Here is a 17,882-nt window from a genome sequence, read left to right as displayed (position 1 = left end):
CTAGTGTTACTCTGCTGGGTTCCCAAATGTGAGGATTAAGCTAAATGAGTTTGTCAGGTTCACTGTTTCAATCCCCTCTACTCAACAAAAGAAAAGGCACTTTTGGGATTTTAATATCCTTTGCTCTGCAATCCTGCTTTTTTGCAGCCAGCAGTTTATGAGGCTTATTTTCCCCCCTTTGCAGTGGCAAGATTAGTATGAGGCAAAGAAAGCAGTGTTTGGATTTTAAAAGCTGTAGGGTAAAATGGATTCACCCTTTTTGATTTCTATCTTTTTGTTTTAATCAATCTTTCCACCCATTTCCTTTGCTCTCTCTTTCTGCTCAGATGATTTTTTTTATATTGATCTGTTGATATTCACAAAAGCAGCACCTTAACACTGTATGTAGAGAGGAGAGCATGATTTGAATGACAACATGTAAATGTAACACTTTAAAGAGAGAGAGAAAAAAAAACCCTCACATTTTAACACATACAACACACAGAGCAAATCAATAGAGTGCATGTGTCACCCATATAACAGTGATGTGTATTGGCCTTTTGATTTGCGGTCTGTTGTTAGTGTCAACCACACTGTTTTTTCCCTGAGAGCTGCTATATTCGCTCCATATTTCCATTTTTATGACCAGCCAGCTGCTCTGATTCTTTCTGAATCTTTCTCATTCCAATTCATCCATCTTCTACTCAGTCACCAATTTCATCTTAATTCATTTTCAATCAATTTATAATTTCAAGAAGTAGATAAGTTTTGGAGCAGATTGAGAAATTTTACGTTATATCACTTGCTCACCAATGGATCCTCTGCAGTGAATGGGTGCCGTCAGAATAAGAGTTCAAACAGCTGATAAAAGCATCACAATAATCCACAACACAATTTTGGATGATCAATTAATGTCTTGTGAAGTAAAAAGTTGCATGTTTGTTATAAACAAATCCACCATGAAGATTATTTAACTTCAAATTGTTGCTTCTAGCTGAAATACGAATCCTCTATCCATAATATTGCTTTGAGCAGTGAAAAAGTTGTCTTGTCTGAATCAGGAGAGAAATATGTGCAGATTAAGTGCTGTTTATGAGCAAAATCGGTCCAAAACCTTCACTTCACAGGACCCATTAGTGAGCTAGTGATGTAATTTCTCCAAATCTGTTCTAGTGAAGAAGCAAAGTCATTTACATATTGGATGGCCTGAGGATAAGTATACATTTTCATATTTGAGTGAAATATTTAGCTCTTTGATTTATTAGCTTTGATATCTTATTATTTTTATTCATAATTACTTGACTGAATTTTATTTGATTCTGAATGCCAAGAAGTTGGACATTCTTACAAAAACTGGAACAGAAAATGTTTTTAATTCCAGGATTTTAACCAAATGCTACTTGAGTTCATTTCATATAGAATTAATTAAAACAGTATGTAACATATAGTGTATACGACACAGTAAGCAGTATGCTAGTACTCCATTCTTTAGGCTATGCATTGGAGCATGTGAGCAGCTGCTAAGCAGTGCTTCAGACAGGATAATATTTCAATGTTTTGCCACAGTAAAATGATGCAATGCTTTGATAAAACCTACTTAAGTTTTTCCACTTTTCTGGGATTTAATGATGATGCTGGTGCTTTTTGTCTGCTTTGATATGTATAATTTATCTAAACTGCTTTGTGATAAGCCCTGAGACGAGATGTGCGTAGTGTACATGAATTAGTTAGACGGGTCCTCAAGAGATCTGATTCAGGATCTCTGCTATGTTGAAAGTGGTAAGAACTGTGACATGTTGAGCAAACACTGAATCCCTGGCCTTGGTGCAGGCGTTGGGTTCTCCCTCATATTTCATGTTTAGCTTCAGATTTTCTCTCCATCTCTTCTATATCTCTTTGTCTGTCTGCCATATTGACACAGATGTAGGATTTATAGCATGTTATGTTCTGAGGTCTGGGAGTTGTGGGCATGTTATCTATATAATGGTGTCTGAAAACTGAAAATTAAGTTGAAGCAAATGTTAAATTGTTCTTTTGAGTCACAAAAAATGGTATGAATTAATGCAAATTGAACTCAATTGCAGAAGTGAAGATTGTCATTGTGATTTTGACTTATAATATATAATACAGCCTGTTTTTTATGTAAACCTATATCGTATGACTTCTGAAAACTTGAAATAAGTACTTAAGTCATATGCTTTTTGGTGCTTTTGCATTCCTTTGATGTTCTAAGTAAAAGAGTAAAGGAATAAGGAAAAATGGAAGGATGCCAGTTGAGGAAGTTGATGCATGAGAGCTAATTGGAATCAGGTCTCGTATTTTTTTTTTAAGCCTGTGCATTAGAATAAAATGAGAGCTATTGATGCAGAAGTATACAGTGCATATACAGTTAATTGCAGACCACAGATGTTCCATTATTTAATGAATGTTTCCCACTGATACGTTGAATTCCCCCTGATACAATTCTAATAGTTCTCACATTAATTAATTATTCTGTATGTCATTAAGGCCCACAGCATTTGAGTGTTGAATCACAGTATCACCTTCTATGGTGTTTATTGAAAGTGTAACACATTTTGTAGGAGTAGCTAGCCTGTACTAAATTTGATTAAATGAATCAAAAAAGCACAGCCATTTATGAATCAAGCACTATTGGACAAATTCATTTTTGTATTTTGTGATAATAGACACCAAGCTGTTAGTGTCAATGACAACCCACATCTTCCGAAAGTGACAATATGATAACCTTTTAAGCCAATAAAGTGCTTAGGCAAGTATTTAATTTATTAAAATAAATATTGGATAGCAAGCTAGCTAAATTGTAGATGTCTGGTATTTTATTTTAGAGTTGTTAGTTGATTTGTCTTAATGAAAGCACATTTTGTAAAGCTTTTAGAGCAACCAGGATGATTATATGCTTTATTGGAAAGCAATATTATTTTTAGGTATTCTTGTCTTTTCTTGTCTTAAAAAATAAAGCTTAGAAATGGCTTTTGTGGCTTCCAGAAAATGACTAAATAAAACAACTTTGTAGATCAAGATGTTGAGAAAATAACTTTTGTTATGCATCTCTTCACCCAGAAAAGAATAAATATATGTATATATATGCGTGTGTATGTATATATATATATATATATATATATATGTATGTATATGTGTGTGTGTGTGTGTATATATATATATATATATATTATATATATATATATATATACTATATATATATATATATATATATATATATATATATATATATATATATAAAAAAATATATATATATATATATATGTGTGTGTGCGTTTTTTTTTTTTTTTTTGTATATATATATATATATATATATATATATACACACACACACACACACACACCGCTTTATCTATATTTGGAGGACTCTCCCTTCAGGAATGCTTTTCCATTGCTTATATCTTGAATGACAGCAGGTTAGAGCAGGTCAAATGAAACTCCTAACACATTATAGTCTACAACTAGTCTATGTCTGAAGTGTCACATGGGCTTGATGTGTGTGTATAGCAGCGATATGATTCCTCAGCAGCAAATGTTCGAGTAACCAATTTATCACTTTCACATGATTCTTATTAAACACATGTGGTCACTTTGGATCAAATATAAAACCCACATGCACACTTGTCATCCAGCAGACTGCTGTGAATTGTGGAAGTGGATATGTGGAGTTTGAGCAGAGGAGACGTCAACCTTGAAGGTGGCACTCCTTCATCCATGAATGCTTCATTCATAACTCCTCAAATTTATCACAACTGGAAACCTTGAGAGGACCTTGAAAAATCCCTCTCTTTTCATCTGTATTTCATAAAGCCTTGTCAGATGTAATTATGGTATGTTGGTATGTTCTTGTGAAAAATTCTGGAATTTATTGGTGTGGTTTTCCTCTGCCTCGTGGATGTTTATCCTCCACTGGTTTGTATTTCGTCAGGGTCTGACGGCACTTAGCCACCGTGTTTGTTTTTGTCCTAAAAGCTTCATAAGCAATGGGAGGATTGGACTTTGAGTAAACAAGCAAACAAGTTCAGTATTTCCAGGCAAGATAATCACGTAGGAGGCTGCAGAGGCTGGTACCCCTGAATAAACACTCCTCATCCATTCCCGGTTTGAGTCATGCCACCAATGCAACACCCACACGCGCACACTCTCGTTCTCTTTTTCTGACGGGCGTCGAATCTCGTACCTTGATCTTAGGTGTCTGGTTCTTTAAAACGTAACATCTTGCGAAGTGAAGACGCTGTTAAAAGCATCTAGCGGATACAACCAAATCGTGCTAAATTAAACATGTTTCATTTTCTCCAAAATGGAATCGGACAGGCTTTTAATTTGTCGGTCTGTCAGGGAGCATCGCCACATCCATCCATTACGGCTCTGCCTGTCCTCAAACAGAAATCGATAGGAGGAAATTCTAGCTGTCAGATTGTCTTTAAAAATGTAGGAAGGCAGCTCATTCCAGTTATCACTTCAGAATGAAAGCAGAACAATGTTGTTACATCCCTCAACAGAAAAAAAACTGTTACAGATATATGATTAAACTCTCGGTGGGCATCTGTCTGCTGTCTGGATGTTCCTGGGGCACAGAGATACGGCCCTGCATTTTCTTTATCTGATGGGTCGATGGTGATATTTCCCGTGCAACATTCTCTGTGCCTTTGCCTTTTGTTTTCTTGCACGGGGATCGAGCAAAATATGTGAAAACAAATTCTAAATAATTAGTTGCCATTTAGTTCAAAGCAATTTACAAGACCACATTGTTTATCTGGAATCTAGTTAATGCATTGCTTGATCCCAGATAACCAGAGTGCTACCAGCTTACTGTACATCCTACACCCTTTCTGTGTTTATTTTGTTCGGATGTCGGGCTTAATGAAACCTCTCTTTCGAAGAATGCCAAGAAGGGAGCAGGTTTTTGTTTGAGAATGACACAATAACTTGTAGTACAAGCCCAATTAGAGCATGCTTGACTGATCGCATAGACTGTGTAAATGAAAAATCCGATCCTATGCTTAATGCATTTGGATAGGAGAAAGCATAAATTATTTGATGTACTATATGAATATTAATGTAGATGAATAAACAATCACCTTTTACAGTGTTCATTTTTGATACCTTACCTAATGCATTACCTAATAACAAATTGAACTTTATTGTAAAATGTTTCAATTATTTTTTTGAGGTTAAAATGTTTTTAAATTAATATTAATGTAGATGAACAATAACATTTACAGTGTTTATTAATGATACCTAATGCAATATTTACCTAATAACAAACTGAACTTTATTCTAAAATGTTTTTTTTTACGTTAAAATGTTTTACATTAATATAACTGTAGATGAACAATTAAATTTTACAGTGTTTATTAATGATCACCTAATACATTACCTAATAAAAAATTAAACCTTATACTAAAGCGTATCATTATTGTTTACATGGTAAAATGTTTTTAGATGAATATTAATGCAAATGAACAATCAACTTTTACAGCGTTTATTAACGATCCCCTAATGCATTACCTAATAACAAATTAAACCTTAAACTAAAGTGTCATCATATTTTTTTTTACATGTTAAAATGTCTTAGATGAATATTAATGTAGATGAACAATCAAATTTTACTGTTTATTAATGATCCCCTAATGCAATACGAAATAACAAATTGAATCTTATTCTAAATTGTTCGACTCCTGCACATTTCAAAAATGTGTTGCTGCTTCATCAAACAGAATCACTTTTAAAATTGATTGTCCGGTTTAATGGATTTAATAGTTTGGGGAAGACGTGGCCTAGTGGTTAGAGAGTTTGACATCTAACCCTAAGGTTTTGGGTTCGAGTCTTGGGCCGGCAATACCACGACTGAGGTGCCCTTGAGCAAGGCACCGAAACCCCAACTGCTCCCCGGGCCCCGCAGCATAAATGGCTGCCCACTGCTCTGGGTGTGTGTTCATGGTGTGTGTGTGTTCACTGCTGTCTGTGTGCACTTTGGATGGGTTAAATGCAGAGCACGAATTCTGAGTATGGGTCACCATACTTGGCTGTATGTCACGTCACTTTCATAATGCTGAGACTCACTCAGAGTAATACAAGTTTTGTCTTTGGCCTCGTCTATTGCAATTGCACTTTTTTCTAGTTTTTAAAAAAAAGCAATTTGACACAAAAATGTTTTCCCCCACCTCAGGATTTTTACTTTTAGAAATCTCGCCACTACTATCCAGTTAAACTTGCAGTTGATTCGAACTACAGTTGGAGCAAAGCACTCTGGCATATTCTTCACCCCTTTTTCTTCTACTGCCAAATCATGAGAGCTAATCTTTATAACCTAGTCGAGTCCTCACCACTGTAATAAAGCCAAACCAGCACGCCACTCACCCGTGGCCAAGATGACCGTCAGAGCCCAGAACCATTGAAAGAAAAGCCCAGCCCAGCAAAGCACAGACACTTCATTAACTGATAAGCATCTGGTGAGCTCTCTTCTCTAAGGTCCGTCTCCCTCCTCATCTCTATCTATCAGTCTACAGAAAGCTAACGTATCAGTCAGCAGAAGGAGGAGGGTGAGGGGAAAATGCGATACTCAAATCTGTCAGGATAATTGTGCGACTGATAAGTCTCCCATGGAGAATCCATCAAAAGCCTTCCTCCACAGTGGTCTCACACTGTGCTAGTGTTGACGCAGGAAGTCAATAATGTCAATTAACGTAATAAAAAAGCCAAAGAAAGTGATAAGCCTAATGGCAAAAGGCTGTTGTTGCTCGGGTGGCACATGCTATTCCCATTAAAGATCAGAGACTGCATTCTTTTGAAGTCTAGACCTGAATTGAGAAATTGTGGTTTTACGTTAGTTGGAATGATTTGGAAAAGACAGGAAACTGCTATATAGTTTCAACATCAACAGCTTTGTAAGGCTCATTTGCCTCTGGAATTCAGTTGAACTTGATCCTGTCATTATCATAAAAAAAAAAAAAAAAAATATCTGCCATATAACCAAGCCATAAAAAGCCATGTCACATCAACCAAGTCAGAACGAGTCCTACAGGCATTAAAGATTAAATTTACAAGCCTCATCGTCCACAGATACAACACCACAGTGTGCTATAAAGTCTCTTTCCTCTGAATAATGTAAAAACATAAGGACATGTAATGGTCTTAGGGTGTTTTTGTGTGTGTATCAATGCAGAGGTTTGGTGGGTGGGTGTTTGCTCTGGCCTGGCTCTGTTCTCCGAGGGCAGTAAATTGCTGTGTGTGAGGGAGATAAAGAAAGGGTTACTGCAACCACAGATCTGCAGATGCCCTTGCCCCTGATTACAGCCTGCCCCTACTCTTTCCCCCTTGCTAAAAATGTACAGCATAATGGCACATTAGTGTCCATTGGAGCCTAAAAATTCTCCTACTTTGCATGACACCAAAAGAAAATAGCTTAATTATCTGTTGCAATATATTCGACACATGCTGAGTTTATGATGAATGTTGTGGTAAAAAATAATCTCTGTAACATTTCAGTGCAACCTCTTGCTAGAATAAAGCTGCTGACATTAAGGAGAACGATACCGAAAATTTGATTTTCTTTTTTATAGGAATTAAACACATTTTGTTGTTGTTGTTGTGGTTGTAAATTTATTTTGATACAAACCCTTAGGAAGGTTGAATGTTCCGTCAGAAATCCTAACCCTTAAATGCCTCTCTTCCAACTCTCTCTCTCAACCTCTAATTTGGTGGATGTCGCAGGTTAAGCAGATCAATAAAGGATTGTATTAAATGCTGCACTCAACCCTCTTAACATATGCTTCAACTGAAGCACTCTGATTCCTGTGCTTTGAATGAGGCACGTCGTAACTTTAATATAAATGAGCATAGATCATGTTTCAAATAAAATTCCATTATTAAGCACTGCATCAGGAAACAAGGCTGATGAGTTTGTGTGTGCATCTATTTGTGTGTGTGCACAAGCCCATCACATACCTATTCAGAATTAGGATGTCACCACATTACTGTAGCCAGAAATTTGAACATGCGACAGTTCATTGCAGTGTAATTCACTGTATCAGTGAAATACATTTTCAGAGACAAAAAAGCAAAGTATTGGCTGCTTTCTATAACCTTGCATGTGGTTATCAGAATTGCATAATTATGTAAATGCCCTGCAGCTGAAAAAAAGACAAAAGGAAGGAATTTAGTTTAGAGAAATACAAACCAAATGTTTTCTTTTTTATTGTTGTAACCTCTGTTGACTCCTCATAAAAATAGTGCTGCTCAAAATAAGGATAAAGAAAACTGCTGTTGGAACGATCTCTATAAAGGAAAGTCCATATTTCACACATTCATTTGAATCTCTTTCTGAATAAAGAAAATGTGAAACCATGATAATGTGAACCTGCAGCAAACCATCCAGTCACTGCAACCATCTTGTAAGTCTTGCAAACTAACATCCAGGTGAGCCCTTGCACTACTAATCTGAAGCAACTGTTGTAATGCATTTACTAAATTAGCCCTAAAAGCCACTCAAATCATAGTTAACTCAGTACTGGATCTGAAAGAAACCGGAAAAAGCAATCGAAATCCAACTCCTGAAACTGGATGGAAAAACCACAGGATTGTCAAAAAAACAAGAGGAACATCAGAGTAATAGTCAGAAGGTTAAACTCAAAAATCAAGCAGGATGTCTGCTCTGGAAACATACTGTTAAATGCTTGCTGCAGAACTATGGCGCAGCCCAAAAAAACATTTGGCTGAGAGCTGCAGAGCAGACTCTGTAAATCCAGCTGCTCCATTCTCTCTTGGTGTCCATCCTGTGTTTTGCAATGTTTTGTCTCCTATGTCTTAAGCCATTCTCATTTATTGCAAGTATAACATTTGGCACAATACAAATTTGTGGTGCTTTTTAGACGATAGGCCTTTAAAGATCAATCAGTGGACAGTTACTTAGAAAGTTCTCTGTATAAATGGGACTTTACTGCATCATATACAGCATGGTCTAAAAATCACAGGTTGCCCCTTTTCAAACAAATCTGTCTTCGTTTGCAATGTCGTATCAGCATCGTCACATTTTCCCATCTTAAATAGGAGTTACAAGTTAGAAAATAGTAAATTAATTTTCACTTTTATATAATCTGTTTCCTGTATCATCCCATAGTGGATTAATTTATATATTTATATTAATATATTTATGTATAAGCATATACAAGAAAACCAGTCTCATTTTTGCACTGGGTACAAAAGTAATTGCTGTCTTTTCTGTTGTGCATTCTATTGCATGTTTTCATGATGAACAGAATAAAAGACAGAGCAGGAGAAGGCGGTAGGCATGTTATATCTGTGTTTCCTGTACCTTCTCCTTTGTGTGAGTTTTGTTGATGGTTGTGGGGCGGGAATGGAGCTGGGGGTTACTGATGTTGTTTCCTTCCCAGGGAGCAGAGTGTGCTGGTCTGTAGGAGCTGAAGCTGAGTTTGTAGGTGCTGTTGTGATCTCTCAGGCTAGGTAACATCATTCCACTTTCACCTGGTATACTTGTCCCTGCATGGGTGGTAGGATCATTCACATTGAGCTGAATGGCCTCTATAGTACTAACAGCTGCCACCGTGCTCCTTTGCTGGTGCCGTTTACGCAGCTTGTAGAAAGCTATGAGCATAACGGCAGCAAGCAGGGTGACTGCCACAAAGCAGCCAATGATGATCTTGGTTGTCTTCATGACCTCGTCAAGACTGGCAGGTGGGCTTGTTGTTCCGCGTACAGTCGGCACCGAGACCTGTCGAGGCGTCTGAAGTAAAACGGTTGGCGTAGAGATAAAAACAGGCTGAAAGACGGAGGGGGAGGCGGTTACCGTCTTTGGCTTGATCACTTCCTGTGAGGTGGGCTCCACTTCCTCCACTGTCACCGTGGTGAAGTAACTCAGGTTAGAAGTGTTGAGCTCCGCTGCAGTCACATTCAGGTAGGCTGATGCATTGGAGTTGCCAGCCATGTTGGTGACCATGCAGGTGTACACACCTGTATCTGCTGGCAGCACGTTGGAGAAGTTTAGCGTCCCGTCGTTAAGTACTGATATCCGTGGGTGATTAGAGCCATGGGTCAAAACTGTTCCATTAGGCAGGAGCCACCTAACTGACGACATGGGGGCTGTGCGACATTTCAGCTCAGCTACACGTTCAGCAGAGATGTTAAGGTCCCTTGGGGCATCCAGGATGACAGGTGCTGAGCACTGGAAAGTGCTCTGGTCTACCTCCACCAGGTAGCGTCCACGCAGGTAAGCAGGGGTGTGGCAGCGTCCACAACAGGTGGAATTAGTGGGAATGTACTCCCTCAGCCACCAGGCCAGCCACACGACATCACAGTTACACTGCCAGGGGTTGTGGTGCAAATGGAGTTCCACCAGGTAACTCAAGGGTGCGAAAAGGTCATGGGGCAAAGAGCTAAGGTTATTATGAGCCAGGTTGAGCTCAACCAAGGCTGTGACATCATCGAATGCATTTCTCTCTATGGTGGTGATCCGAGAGTTCATAATCCACAGCTTTTTCAGGGATTTCAAACCCCTGAAGGACCCAGGTTTTATCTCTGGGAAGTAGTTCTCGGACATCTCTAGCTCCTCCAGCCCTACCAAAGGGGTCAGGACTGGCATCTCCCGCAGGTTACACATTCCAAGGTTTAAGTATTTCAAGTTGTATAATCCCTCAAAAGCTCCCTCAGAAATATACTCCAGCTTCTTTGACTCTCCCAGATCCAGACGCATTAGAGAAGGAACGCGGTTGAATGCGTAGGAAGGTATGCTTTCGATAGGGTTGTTCCTGAGCCATAATTCCCGCAGTTTAGACAAGTACTCAAAAGCGCCACTTGGGATCACTGTCAATCGGTTGTCGAACAGCTCCAGTGTGTTGAGGCTGTTGAGGCCACTGAAGGCCCCCACCTCTATCTGCCGAATAGAGTTCCTACCCAGTTGTAGCACCTCCAGGTGACGGAGGTGTTGAAAGGTGCCAGCTTCAATTGTCTCTATGCTGTTCTCCATCAGGTTTAAATGTCGTGTGGTGGCAGGAATGCCTGGGGGCACTCGAACCAGGCTGCGCCTGGTGCACACCACCTTAACAAACTGGTTACCACAGGAGCAAACACCAGGGCAGGTCAGTGGTCCGGAGGGGGCGGCGCACACACTCCACGATCGCACCATGAGGTAGACTGCACAGAGCAGGGCTGCGTTCCAGGCACGGTGCACAGTTACCTGCCACAAGAGACTCATGATGTGCCGCGTTCATAATTCAACATCGCGTGGGGATTCGGCTGGGGTACGGAGAACAGTGGCCCTACCCTGGTTTGAGCAAGACTCTGCATCTGTTTGCCATCGACAGTGCAGGATGGTGCTGCTTTAAGAGGGAAAGAGAGGGAGAGATGGGGGGGGGGCAGAGAAAAAGATGAGTGGAGAAGGGAAAAAGCTGACCTACAGAATAAATATGTTGAAATAGAAGGCACCTACCTCATTAGCTCAGAGTTGTCCTTAGAATAATCCTTTATTTTGAAGCAAAACCCCAGCACTGTTCACACATGTTTCCCACTAAGATCACTGCACAGCATTTTCAGCTATTTCTCTTATAAAAGTAAAGTGGATCGTAAACTGATTTGACAAAATGGCCCCTATTAATTCCAGAGAGAAGCGGCATTCAGTGAAACTGGTTCAAGAGGTAAGGCCCAGTCAGCTAAGCAGGTGCACGGATCCAGTCAGCTTGGAAAAGATCTCCTCTCAGCTCCCCCGTTGATTGTCCTTGGAAAGCGACGCTGAATACCACTGAACAATTTTCACAAGACTCCATTGCTAAAGTACATGCACATTAAGCCAAGAAAAATATAAAAAGATAAAAGGAGAAAATAGAAGAGGGAAAAAATCCCAAAGTCTTCTCAGATTCGTCTTTCCCCTTCGCAGTAGACTAAGCTGTGTTTTTTTTTTTTTTTTTTTTTTTTTTTTTTAGTTTGCCATCCTCCACCCCCCACGACACTTGTTCAGCTGATTAGCCATGCGTTGATGAATCCAAAAAGGCTAACACACGAACACTGCGGTCATTCTGTCTTGCTTTTTTAACTCACTCTTCTCTCCTGTCTGTTGCTGTAGCAGCTGCGGACTGCCGCGTGCACAGTTAGCAATAATCCATCAATTTCTCCAGAGGGGGGCTCGGGGGTGGTGTTGCGGGAGCAGAAGGGGGGAGGGGGGAAGGAGGATGGGGGAGCAGCAGCAACAGCAGCACAGCACTGGTGGTGCTCTCTCCCTATCCGCCGATCGTTTGCTCCTCGTGCTCTCTTTCTCACTCTTTCTCTGTCTGGCTTCCTCTCTCTCCTTCTTCTCAGTGTCAGAAAAAAAAAGGATTGATACCGCCGTGTGACGTGTGGCTAATTTCAGAGAGATACCTTGCAGAGGATTCCGTAGTTTGCCCTCCCTCCCCCCGTTGTGGATCCTGCGGTATTCCTTTATTTTCCCTTGTCTTGAGGTAGTAAGTTGTGGCAGTTCGCCTGCTCTTTCCGTGAGGCTGCGGGTTGGCAGCAACTCTGCAATGGGAGGTGGGCTTGAGAAAAGCACGCGAGGGAGAGAGAGAGAGACGCGCAAACTAGCTCGCGCACACGCGTGGCAGAGAAGACCGTCAACGGCGACAGTGGCGAGAGCAGCGGTCCTTAGCTCCAGCGCTCACCCTCCTCTCTATATTTCTCTCTGTGTGACTGGGTTGCAGGCGGCAGAGTCTTTCTCCTCCTTTTGTCCTTCAGTAGAAACGTGAATGTACTGCTGACGCATCCCGCTCAGAGCAGTGCATTGGTTTGATGCAGTGTTCTTGTGTATTAACACATTCTCCCCCCTCCTTGCAGAGTGTACTGCCTCTCTCTCTTTCAGACGCTCACACACCAATACACTCTCCAAGTCTTCCTGATTCACTTTTCACTCTTTTTTCCTTCTCATTCTTTGAGTTTTTGTCTGCACTTACATCCTTGCTTTCTATCCTCATTATTTTTTTCTCCTTCACCTCTTTCCAAACTTTCCTCTTATACTGTCTTGCGGAAATACTTTCCAGTTCTTTCCTTGCATTTTCATTGTTAATCTCTTTGGCTCTCATTTTTCCTATCCTTCTGACGTTCTTCCTCTCACAACCTTTCTGTAGTATGTACTAGTTTTTCAATGGCACAGTTTAAAATTTTTGAGAACTATGGAATGTAAGAGATGCTTCTTGGAAATACAATTGTGTAATTAAGAATGCATCTTCATACTTTCATTTGAGTACTCCAGATGAAAACAGGCAAGCAAATGAAGACAGGCATGAAGCTATAGAAGGCTCTTAAGGATCACTGGTGTGACACCATCTTTGTGTGAATGCTGACTCTGCTTGCATTGGCTGGCCAGTCTTAAGGGACACAAGAAAAGCATAGGCTAGTGAGAAAGAAGCAGAAAAAGCTTAATGAGATGAGTGTGGTTTGGTGAGACAGCAAAGCAGCTTAAATGGGTAAAGTAAGGAACGAAATGAGGTAAATAAATGTGTGCTAAAATTACAAACCTTGAATGAGAGAATTTCACATTTCCCTGCTGCAGTTTATGTGGTAAATGGTATTTCCATAATTTAGAATTTGTTAGTAACACAGCACTGTGAAAAAAATTTAGTTACATCAGGGGTCAAATCAAATATAAATAGCATGTTAAAGTTAAAAGTTACACACTTTCTTTGTGTGTGCACTGTACAGTTCTGGTATAAAGAACGTTTTTGCTCAGGTGGATGAAATGTCCGCATGATAGAGAAAAGTTTTGCTCAGCAAGAAAAAAATTAGAGGGAACATTAATCTGGTACTGACGCCTATCAGTGTGGATGTATTATTGCACAAGCTAATATTTTCAGTTACTGATGCCGCTATTGGCCATTTATTCCAACTGTAAAAGTGTCAAGTGATAGGTTACTGATATATTATTGAATAATAGTTTTCATTAGTATTTGGCTGGTCATGTGATCTCAAAATATCTGCTCCCATGAGACAACCAGTTCCATATAAATCCAATCAGATTTAATTAGGGATTTTTCATGTTATGTGAGTGTACATGATTTTAAACACATTTTCAACGGTCCATTTTCTTTGTGCAGAACTTTTTTTAATGAGGAAAATTTTTTATACTATTGTTCCTGTCTACAAACATTTGCACATTTGAGTCTAAGTAGTAATTAAAGTGCTAATCTGTTATGTTTTCCCTTTCATGCAGAAGCATTTATAATTCAAAAATTCTAAGCGAATAAATCTCACTTGAAATAAAACTATACAAATGTCCTCATGCGAACTCGCACTCACATTTTTCTCATGCTTCCAGTGGTTTTATATGAAGAGGCTTTAGACCACTGAACTGGGCTTCTGTGATTCTGTCATCTGGAGAATGAGCAGCAGGGCTAGGTGACATCACACAAGAGACAGCTCTCTCAGGGGTCTTAACACCTCAGGAGCCCAGCTGAGATCAGTCAGGACCACTGCTGCTCACATCAGCACACCCATGTTAGCCAGACCTTACTTTCACACTCCATGATCATCCACTGCAAATATGAACTGTTTGGACGTGGGGTATAAATGTATACAGTTGTACTGTCAAGTGCTGACTTTATTCATCCGTCCAACCAAATCACTTTTCATAACATTGTCCAGCACTTCCCCTCTACATTCTAGCCTCCAGAGGAAGTGACATTTTTAAATCCTCTGCACCAGACCGAAACACTTTAAACTGCACCTTTTTTTGTTGAGAACCGGTGATGGGAAGCACTTTCGCCTTCATTTGTTATGGTTGCCGAGTAGAGCTGCCAAAAGCACAGAATGGTACTTTTGGACGGTGTCTTATCATCTGTTACAGAGTTAGATGAAGAGTCATAGCACTGTTGGCTGAAGCACCATGGAGCTTTTGCACACCAGGGAGCTGTATGAATTACCCTAGTCTGGGTGTATGCCCAATGCTTTGACCCCCCTATTTAACAACTCACCAGTAGAGGTAATTGATGTCCATGGTGCAGATCCCAGTGCTAATATCATTATAGAGGTCGTATGCATTGAAAGGTCAGGATGGAGCATGCGATTCTTCTACGATCCGCTCCACTTCACAGTGAGCTGCTGAGTTTATTGGATGTGTCAAACACCAACCATACAGCAAAGCAGCAAGGCAGGAATGCTACACTTGCTGAAGAGACTTAAACTAATGAATGTACAGGGCGGTTGCATTTTTCCATCTGCCTGACTACTACAAATCTGCCATTTATCTTTTAGCGTAAGCAATATTTGCCATGTTATCAATTCACTCTATCTGCAATAACACAACACTGGTGTAAAAATATTAATGAATAGCTGTCATACTGTGCTAGTTCTGTTAGGGCTTGTTTATTATGCATTGTAAAAATAGCATTTTTTATGTTGAGTCGTTCAATTATTTCATCATTTCTTCACTCTGGCTTATTTGTGATTAAATAAACTTTGTTGTAATTGCCCTCATTTTGAAGCACTGAGAGAGCTAGCTGTACATAGAAAAAAGTAGAGATATTTTAGTACCTAAAATTAAGATTTTTTTTAACCCAACACAATGCTAATTGGGTAAATCAACTAGCTAAAAATGTTCTTTTCAGTGTCATATGAAATTGTAAAACAGCGAGGCTCTCTCGGGGGATTTGTGATCAAATATTTACTCCTTCACAGAGATACCATCACAGTTGAAAGCCTTCAAGTGTTTTTTTTTTTTTTTCCTAATAAGTAGTGGTATTAATTTGGGTTGTTAATTTAATGTGCTTTTTTCCCTCAAAATCATTAATAAATCTTTAGAAAATAACATTCAAAATGAATGCATAATCATGCCCCTTGACTTGTACATAAATTCTATAATAAGAGATGTTAATTTGGCAGCTTTTAATTGCGATGCAAGTGTTTAAACAATCAGCATATCAGGTAATTAATTTGATGAAAATTTTTAATCAATTGACAATCCCAATATTACTGTATGGATCACAAAATGAATACATTAGCCTGGCTGCAATGACTGCAGTAACAAAAAAATTAATGCATGCATTTGAATATTGTGTGGATTGCATGTTTTTTAACATTGATTTCTAATAAACAGGGTGATTTAGATCAGTGATGTGCCTCAGGGGTGATAAGTAGTATTCTGGATGTACTTGAAATAGTTTTGATTCTGTGTTGCCTAAAGAAACCCACTTTATTTTGTAATATGTTTCAGTTACATTTAAAGGTTATAAAATTTGCATACTGTGCAATGCAATTGTGTGTGACACTCGTAACAATATATGTATACAGTGTACTGTTGCTTAAAAACTGTTATTTATATAAATATATAGTTGGAATAAATAAATATGTAGTGTAAAAATAACTCCCATTAGATTCTAATGTTTCAGTGCCAGGTTATAGATTAGCTCTAGAGACTGTGTGTGTGTGTGTGTGTGTGTGTGTGTGTGTGTGTGTGTGTGTGTGTGTGTGTGTGTGTGTGTGTGTGTGTGTGTGTGTGTGTGTGTTTGAGAATATGAATGTGGTTTTGTTTGGTGACCTGGTTCTGGGTAACTGGTAACAAGCAAAATCTGGAGGGGGTAGAGGGGTAGATAGATGGAGGGAAGCAGTCGAAATGGGCCCATGTCGATATCGTTCCTTCTGTTCCACATCCCTAGATCCCTCTCTCCTGTGCATATTGAATATGTGGCATGCTGCGTCCCAGTTTCTGTGGCAGTCATATTTGGCGGTCACTGTGAAGGGTGTTAGTGAGCCACAGCGGCCGAGGGGAGTGGTTTGTGGTGAAGGCACAGTGCAGTCAGCATGAATATCGGTCAAACTCTGCCTCCATAACATTTAATGGTACTCGTGGTATACACACTTCATTACAGTAATTACTGCAGAGTGCTGATCATAAGACATGTTGTGGTTTCCGATTAGAAAGGGGAGATGTTCTGATGAAAGCATTTAGAGTGAATGAATGAATTGGCTCTTTGCTATGAATCTGTGGATCCTCTATGCTTAGCATAGCATGTTAGCAAAGTGCTGCTCTCAGGACTTTGGGTTCAGTAGGATCGATCTGGGCTTTAATGATGAAATCCCTTTTTGCTCTCCTCACCCTCCATTTTTTTTGGAAGGGGGAGGTTGGTTTGATTTATTAGCTGTCTAAATTTGCTCACCCTCATCGACCCTGTTCACGATGTCATGTAGAGATGTGGGTGTTGCTGAAAGGTGAGGGTCGACACTACTTTATCTCTCTATTTGCCCTATGATCAGTGCTGCTTGACTTACAAAGAGCAGTGATGCCAGTGTCTATTTTCACATCCAACTTTGATACTCAATGCACCCAACTGGCCGCTGTCCAGATCTTTTATAATTCAGCTCAGCTTTATCAGAAAATTTGATTTTCTGATTTGACCATCTAAGAGTAATGGGATATGATATTACTAATATTTTATATTAATTAGTATGCTAAAGGTGAGCTTGTTTCAGTGTTTGTTTTAAAGGGTTGTATCATGAGGAATTAAGTCTCCCTTGATCTTTTGAGATAAAAGAGATTGATGTACTATGAAAACATACTGTAACTTTCAGAAGAGTATTTATTGAAATTGGCCTGTCAGTACAACTTAAAATTTAGGAATGGACTCTTAATTCATGAATTGGAAGTTAAATTGATTTTGGCAAACTCTCAGAAAGTTACACTGCCGTTCAAAAGTTTGGGGTGGTAAGATCTCTTATGGTCACCAAAAATACATCAAAAGGAGGAAAATTGTGAAATATTATTAAAATTTTAAAGAACTGTTTTCTATTTTAATACATTTTAAAGTATTTTTACCTGTGATGGGAAAGCTGAATTTTCAGCAGTCATTACTCCAATTCTCAGTGTCACATGATCCTTTAGAAATCATTCTAACATGCTGATTTGCTGC

The 17,882-nt window shown here is 39.3% G+C and overlaps 1 protein-coding gene across 2 annotated transcripts; it reads right to left on the bottom strand.

Annotated features, from left to right (window-relative positions):
• Positions 1-8,160: 8,160 nt before the first annotated feature.
• Positions 8,161-12,806, bottom strand: lrrc4.2 (leucine rich repeat containing 4.2). Of its 2 annotated transcripts, none has more exons than XM_042744361.1 (2): positions 11,447-12,806; positions 8,161-11,336 (listed from the first exon to the last, which is right to left on the bottom strand). In XM_042744361.1, the coding sequence occupies exon 2, from the start codon at positions 11,210-11,212 to the stop codon at positions 9,296-9,298; it is 1,917 nt and encodes a 638-aa protein (XP_042600295.1). In that variant the 5' UTR covers positions 11,213-11,336; positions 11,447-12,806; the 3' UTR covers positions 8,161-9,295. The 2 variants fall into 2 exon arrangements, with proteins under 2 accessions (XP_042600295.1, XP_042600296.1); XM_042744362.1 differs by having other exon boundaries at positions 8,161-11,333.
• Between the last annotated feature and the right edge of the window lie 5,076 nt (positions 12,807-17,882).

Source organism: Cyprinus carpio, chromosome B18 (assembly GCF_018340385.1).
Source record: "Cyprinus carpio isolate SPL01 chromosome B18, ASM1834038v1, whole genome shotgun sequence".
Taxonomy (NCBI): domain Eukaryota; kingdom Metazoa; phylum Chordata; class Actinopteri; order Cypriniformes; family Cyprinidae; genus Cyprinus; species Cyprinus carpio.
The sequence above is the reverse complement of the archived record's forward strand: the minus strand, read 5'-3'. Positions and strand labels throughout refer to the sequence as shown.